The sequence below is a fragment of the Orycteropus afer genome, unplaced genomic scaffold (assembly GCF_000298275.1).
Source record: "Orycteropus afer afer isolate SDZICR_OR568_19922 unplaced genomic scaffold, OryAfe1.0 scaffold00065, whole genome shotgun sequence".
In the NCBI taxonomy this organism is placed as follows: domain Eukaryota; kingdom Metazoa; phylum Chordata; class Mammalia; order Tubulidentata; family Orycteropodidae; genus Orycteropus; species Orycteropus afer.
Genome location: NW_006921652.1, coordinates 6543842 through 6552057, shown reverse-complemented (window position 1 = coordinate 6552057; position 8216 = coordinate 6543842). Strand labels below are relative to the sequence as shown.

At 36.1% G+C, this 8216-nt stretch overlaps 1 protein-coding gene across 1 annotated transcript in view; it reads right to left on the bottom strand.

The window, feature by feature from the left end:
• APLF (aprataxin and PNKP like factor) overlaps nt 1-8216 on the bottom strand; it is a 233533-nt gene that overhangs the window by 61478 nt on the left and 163839 nt on the right. Inside the window, exon 8 of the mRNA XM_007940138.1 lies at nt 3092-3217. Within this exon, the coding sequence (XP_007938329.1) occupies nt 3092-3217 (126 nt within the window). The remainder of the gene's footprint in view (nt 1-3091; nt 3218-8216) is intronic.

The following is an 8216-nucleotide window of genomic DNA, read 5'->3' as shown; positions in this document are numbered from 1 at the left end:
TGAGTCGGGTCTGACTTGATGGCACATAACAACAACAACATGTATACTGTGATATTATCTGTGAACACTGAAAGCTTTATTTCTTCTTTTCCAATCTTTATCCATTTTTCTTTTCTTGCCTTACTACAGGGCCTTGAATCTCCACAAAGTTGCATAGAAGTAATGATAACAGATGTTCTTGTCTCATTTATTATTTCAAAAGGAAACTTTTAATATCTCACTTCTAAGATACTGGCTATAAATATTTATAGATATTCTTTATGATATTAAAGAAGATCCTTTATATTCCTATTTTGTAATGAGTTTTTATAATAAATGATTGCTTGATTTTGTCAGAATATTTTTTTCAGCTACTGAGATTATTACATGATTTTTCTACATATTCTAATTATGTAGTAAATTATTTTTTAATATTAAAATGTACGTTCCTTATATAAAACCAAATTAGTCATATGTGCCTCTTCATTTACTGCTTAATTATTTAACTAATATCTTTTTTAGGGTCTTTACACTTTACATCTAAGTTCAAAAGTAAGTCAGTCTGTCCTGTAGTTTTTATTTTTATATTATTATTGCTAGATTTTGGTATAAAAGTTATGCTGGCTTCATAAATTGAGATAGGAGATATAACATATTTTACTTTCTTTCGAGTAAAACCAAACTCACTGCCATCAAGGTTATTCTGACTCATAGCGACCCCCACTGGGTTTCCGAGGTGGTAAATCTTTATGAAAGTTGACTGCCCCATCTTCCTTTCATGGAGTGGCTAGTGGGTTTGAACCATCAATCTTCTGCTTAGCAGTCAAATGCCTTAGGTACTGTGCTACTACAGACCCTTTTTCTTTGGAATAGTACATATGAAGATAAGTGTGTGGTAGAACTTGCCATTAAAACCAAATGGACCTAGAATTTCTTTGGAGGAAGGCTCTGATTATATATTCAATTTCTTGAATGTTACAGGACTATTTACTTTCTATTTCTTCTTGTATCTGTTTTTAAAAGTTGTGTTTTTATAGTAATTTGTACATATCTCCTAAATTTTCAAATGTTGTGACAAAATTGATCATAATATTCTCTTATTATCTGCAAGATGCTCAGCTGGCATGGAACACCTACTTTTCAAATCATAAGGCCTTTTCATTTCTTTCCAGCCTTAAAAGCTTATTATGTCTTCTTATCATAATCATAGAATTAGGAACAATGTTATAGAAGCAGGTAGGTTCAGTAACCTGTATTTCAAAATTAAGAAAGATAGCTATCTATAACTAAGGTTAGAACCAATATTTTTATATTTTTTCTTTGGTAACATAGTTCATTTCAACTTCATTCATTGATTACACAAAGGTACAAGATAAAAGGATAAAAGATAGTCACTGCTGTCAAGAAACTTGCTGCTTACGGGGAGATATTCCAATAAAGAAACAAGTACAGTCTTATGAGACAAATTCTATTCTGTGCATGATACATGTAAGCTCAGAGGCTGGGAAAGCAGGGAGTAGAGTTATTCTTATTCTTCTTTTAGGATTGAGTTCCATGTGTTGGTGAGAATAAGTAGTGGGAGATGAAAAAGCAGACAGAGGCAGAAGTAACATCATGAATGGATTTATGTCACATTAGCCTCATGGAGTGGAGGATGAGGTGGCACCAACAGCTTTTAAATGATCTGATTTGCATTTCAGAAATGAGAAACAATTTCAGGCATTTATAACATTAATAGCATCATCAATTTAGAATTGTCTAGACAAAACATTATAATCCTACCTATTAACAAAAGTTTTTTTAAAAAATTATCTATGCAGGTTTTGTGAAGAATAGGAATTCCAGAACACTTAATTGTGTTCATGAGGAACCTGTACATAGGCCAAGAGGCAATTGCTGGAACAGAACAAGGGGATACTGCATGTTGTAGAAATCAGTAAAGGTGTGTATCAGGGTTGTATCCTTTCACCACACTTATTCAATCTGTTTGCCAAGCAAATAATGGGAGAAGTTGGCTATATGAAAAAGGATGCAGCATCAGGATTGCAGACAGACTCATTAAAAACTTGCCATATACAAATGACACAACCTTGTTTGTTGAAAGTGAAGATGACTTGAAGTACTTACTGATGAAGATCTAAAATTACACCCTTCACTATGGATTACATGCCAGCATCTTAAAGGAAAACAAAAATCTTCACAAATGGACCAGTAAGCAACAACATAATAAATGGAGAAAAGATTGAAGTCATGGATTTAATTTTACTTGAATCTACAATCAACGCCCATGGAAGTAGTAGTCAAAAAATCAAACAACATTATTATTTCACTGGGCAAATCTCCTGCAAAAGGTTTTTAAAGTGTTAAAGAATAAAGATGTCTACGTTGAAGACTAAGGTCTGCCTGACCCAAGTCATAGTATTTTCAATAACTTCATATGCATGTGAAAACTAGACAATGAATAAAGAAGATAGAAGAACCAATGCATTTGAATTTGGTGTTGGCAAAGAATATTGAAAATACCATGGACTGTCAGAAGAACAACCAGATCTGTCTTGGAAGAAATACAGCTGGAATGTTCCTTAGAAGTGAAAAGGGCCAGTTAGACTTTGTCTCCTATACTTTGGTCATGTTATCAGAAGGGACCAGTCCCTGCAGAAGGACATCATACTTGGTAATGTAGAGGGTCACCAAAAAAGGGGAAGACTTTCAATGAGAAAGACTGACACAGTGGCTGCAATGATGGGCTCAAGCACAGCAACACTTTGAGGATGGCACAGGATAAGGTAGTGTTTCATTCTGTTGTACACAGGGTTGCTATGAGTTGGCGGCTCAAACCTACCAGCCACTCCCTGGAAGGAAGGTTGGGCAATCTACTTCCATAGTGATACCACCTCGGAAACCCAAGCAGGGGTCGCTATGAGTCAGGTCTGACTCGACGGCACATAACAACAACAACACACTTGGAGGTTTTGCATTATAGAAAACTAAAAGTTAAAAAAACCTAAAAGTTAAAGAAGCTTGAAATGAAAAGCTGCCCAGAGTTTCTCACTGACGAGTATCAGAGTTTAGGGAATAAAAGAGGACAAGCAAACATTTCAGGTTTGCATACCTATAGCAAGATGCTCCATAGGGACACTCAGGGCGGTCATCAGCCTCATCTTGATGCACGACTTGGACACCTCCATAATCACCATCACCAGGGTGGCTGAAGTGTTGAAAATGGACAGGATTCTTCCTGTCAAAGTGACAAATATACTGTCAAGAAAATAATATAGATATAATAGATTTTTACAGGATATAGCTGGAAACCAAGCAATACACATCTGATTATTCCAGAATGTGAACCAATGTGCTATATTGTTAAAAACAAAGTTCATGACACCTAGTCAATACTCTCACAGTACCTCTCTCATGGTGATATTGGGGATTCCTAGATGTCCTTGGATCACACTTTGAGAACTGATGCTTTAAAATATAGATTAGTTTTGTCCTTAATTTAAAAGGAAACATATAGTGTTTCTTTCAATCTGACTTTATATGTTTGTAAAATTAATCCATGTCCTTGCCATGTAGCAGTAGTTCTTCACTACTGTGGAACATTTCATCGTTTAAAGCTGCTACAATTTATTGATCAATTCTGTTGATAAACTTTTGGGGCCATTTCAATTATTGTCCACTATAAATAACATTGCCATGAAATTCTTTTTGTGTATTTATGTATGCACTTTGCAGAGTATATAGTAAAGAATGATCATTCATAGGGTATACGGTACATTTTTTAAATTATTTATTTACCAGGTAAATATATACCAGGTAAAATATGTTTTACCAGGTTGTGTAAATAGTGCCACTTTTCCAAGTGGTTGTTATCAAATTTCACTCCCACTCTGGTAGCATAGTGGCTAAGGCACTTGACTGCTAACCAGAAGGCTGGCGGTTCAAACCCCCCAGCCACTCCTCAGAAGGAAGATGGGGCAATCTACTTCCGTAGTGATACTGCCTCGGAAACCCAAGGAGGGGTCGCTATGAGTCGGGTCCGACTTGACGGCACATAACAACAACAACAACAGAAGGTTATTAGAGTTCTTGTTTTTCAACTTCCTCACCAATACTTCTTTTAAGCTAGTATGATCAATATGTAGTAGTGTCTATAACAGAGATTGTCAATATATGGCCAGCAGATCAATCTAACACACTACCTGTTTTTGTAAAGTTTTATTGAAACATTGCCACTCTCTTTTGTTTATATATGGTCTATGACTGCTTTCACTTTATAAGAGCAGAGTTGAATAGTGCAATAGACATCACATGGCACACAAAGCCAAAAAACTTGCTGCCTGGTCCTTTAAAAAGTTTGATAACCCCTGATCTGTACCACTGTATTTTAATATTTGTTTACTAATGAGTTTTATTAGCACCTTTTGATATACTTTTGGGCCATAATGTATACTCTCTTTTGCGAAGTACCTTTTGCTCATGTTTTGAATGTCAATCATTTTCTTACTGATTGGTAGTTATTTATTTTGTACACAAATTCTTTGATATATGTATTACAAATATCCTCAGTCACTTTGTGGCTTGCCTTTTCATCCTCTTAATAGTATATTTTGATTTTTTAAAGCAGATAAGTTTAATACAAGATTTTTACACAAATACCATGCATTATGTGTTTTGCATACTGTGCGCCCCCCATGCCTTATAATCATAAGTGTGCTGTTGTTGTTGTTGTTATGTGCTGTCGAGTCGGACCCGACTCATAGTGACCCCCCCTTGGGTTTCTGAGGCGGTATCACTACGGAAGTAGATTGCCCAACCTTCCTTCCGAGGAGTGGCTGGAAGTGTGCTATACCAATATATATATATTTTTTTACATATTGCTGACCTCAGTTTCAATTTTTTTCTGTGCAACATATTTAATATTAAGTCATTGTCTTGGTGCATGCTGATGTGAAAGTTTGGTTCCCAGTAGCAGATCTCACCAGCCTACCCCTGAGTTTCTAAAGCAGCCCCTCTCCTGGCAGGATTCCTTCCCTGCTCTGCAAACCACTTTCTCCAATGCAGGAAAACATCATTTTTCCCACCCAGGAAATATCCCTTGCCAGCCCCAGCCCAGGAGGTGTGTGAGTCTGTGCACCTGAGCCTGGAAAGGCTACTCAGGCAGGCGAAGCTGGTGTGCCGTAGCGACATGCATTCTACCCTGCTGTCTGGATGCCAGCCACCACACTCAGGTCATTTGAATCTCTCACCTGCACAGATACAAGGCAGACGTGATAGCTGTAGGCTTAGAGAGTTCCATATCCTCACTCAGACAAAATGGTTCTGACCAGCCCCACCTGCAACGTCCTGCCACCTGGCTTCACACGGGGCCAGTACTGTGGGACCCAGGTACATGCAGGCAACAGCCTCTGTCCACTGCAGGACCAGCCTGTGCTAAGGCTGTGACAGCTGCACATGAAGCCTTCTGCCCAACCTGTCTCCAACATGACATAATGGTCACAGATTAGCTACAAGGCACTCCAGTTCTATCAGGCCCCGCTGCAAACTGCCCTGGAGCAAATGCAGTTTCATCTGTTTATGTTATGATCACTGGGATACTACCAAACTTGATTCATGACTTCTTGACCATGGCTTATACCTTTACTGTACAAATATGATCAAAAGTAACATTTTTCCACTACTGAATGGGGGTGACTGAGGCCAAAATTCACTTCTGGAAATGTCACGAAACATGAACTTGGTATGTATGGGCAAGCTATGCCAAAACTTTTTTATATATTTCATCATTCTCACCCATTATATGTATGCGTGTTATTTACTTGAGGATGCTTTTTGCAAAAAATATACAGTATAATCCAATTACTCAATTTAACTATATAATTATGATTTGTTGTTGTTATGTATTGTCAAGTCGGACCCAACTCATAGTGACCCCTCCTTGGGTTTCCGAGGCAGTATCACTATGGAAGTAGATTTCTGTGGTTTATATCTTTTTTAAGAAATCTTTGTCTATCCCAGTGTTATGAACATACATATTCTCCTAGGTTAGTCTCTTCTAACTTTATTGCTATATATTTTACATTTAAATTAAATAAATGTCATCTCAAATTGACTTCTGTGATGGTACGAGATGGGCTAAAATTCATTATTTTTCATATAAATATCAAATTACCCAGACTCACTACTGAAAGGTTCATGCTTAACCACTGGTTTGCAGTGGCATCAGTGTTATAAAGACAGACATATAGGTTTGGTTTTAGACTCCATATTATTTTTCACTGACTATTTGTCTACTGTGGCACCTATACTAAGGAGCACTGGTGGCTCAGTGGTTAAAGTGCTCAGCCATGGACTAAAAAGTTGGTTGCTTGAACCCACAAGCAGCTTCATAGGAGAAAGGTATAATAGTACTGAGTTTAATGGGTTTGGTACTTATACTTCATTATATAACATACTGTAGCTTTATAATAAGGCTTGATATCTGGTAGTATAAGTCCTTCTACTTTAAATACTGAACACTTCAAGATGATATTCGGTATTCTAAGTCCTTTGCAGTTCCACTATAGGATCAGTTTGTCCAATTATATAAAACATACCCCCACTGGGGTTTCAATAAAGATTGCTTTGAATTTATAGATTAATTTTCGGCAAATGCATGTCTTTAAATTATTGAGTATTTCAATTCATGCACAGGATATATACCAACTATTGAGGCCTTATTTATTTGTTGACATGTTTTCTGTACATATGTTTTACACATCTTTTGTTAGATTTAGTCTTGGGTTTTTAAGGTTTTAATACCACTGTAAATATTCTAACTTTAAAACTTCTAATATTTTGTTCCTGGAATATAAAAATATATTTATTTTTGAATAATAATTTTGAATCTACTGACTATGCTACATCATTTACTCAAATAGTTTATCTGAAGATTATTCTTACTTGTCAAGGTCTGACAATTAATTGTACTGATCATATCACCAGTAACTATAGATTTATTTCTTTCCAATCCATATTAGTTGTTTCTTTTTCTTGCCTTATATACTGGCTGTGATCTCCAGTAAAATGCTGACTAGGAGTGGTAAGTGGGCATATTTGTTTTATTCCCAATATTAGGGGAGAAATGTCAATATTTCACCATTAAGTATGCTGTTTTGTTGTTTGGTGCCGTCAAGTCAGTTTCAACTCACAGCAACCCTATGTCCAACAACTACAACATACCAAAACACTGCCCAGTCCTGAACCATACTCAGAATCATTGCTGTCCTTCAGCCCATTGTTGCAGCTACTGTATCTATGTTGTTGAGGGTCTTCTTCTTTTTCACTGACCCTCTACTTTACCAAGCATGATATATATCCTTCTGTAAGGAATGGTGCCTCTTGAAAATATGACCAAAAACAAGGGATGAAGTCTCACCATCCTCACTTCTAAGGATGATTCTGACAGTATGTCTAAAAAGACAGATTGTTTGTTTTTCTGGCAGTCCAGAGTATACTCAATATTCTTCACCAACACCGTAATTCAAACGTATCAATTCTTCTTGGGTCTCCCTTGATCACTGTCCAGCTTTCTTTCACATGCATATGAGGCAAGTGAAAATACTATGCCTTGGGTCAGGTGCATGTTAGTCTTCAAAGTGACATCTTTGTTCTTTAACACTTTAAAGAGGTCATTTGCAACATATTTGCCCAGTACACGTAGGTTTTTTAGAAATCCTTTATTGAAGTGAAGACAGTTCTTCCATTCATATATTGTTCGATATCTTTTTCATAAATAGGATGATGAATTTTGCCATTTGAGATAGGTATATTTTTTCTCCTTTAATCTGTTAATGTGGTGAACTACATTAACTGATGTTCAAATATGAAATTAACATTGCATAAATCTAATTTAGAATAAATCTATATTGGTTGTGATAGAATATCCCTTCAATATATAGCTGGAATCAAAATATTAATATTTTCTTTAGGTTATCTATGTCTATATCTTTGTGAGATTTGGGTACCAAGTTTACGGTGGCTTCATAAAATGAATTGCGAAGTGTTCCTTCACTCTATTCTCTGGAAAAAACTGTGTAAGAATTGAGGATGGTTCTCCCCATCCTACCCCTTAAACTTGCATAATTCACCAGTTAGACCATCTTGGCCCATATTTTTCTCTGTATGAATGTATTTAATTATAAATTTTTTTTCAATAGATATAACACTATTTTGATTTTGTATTTGCTTTTTTTTTT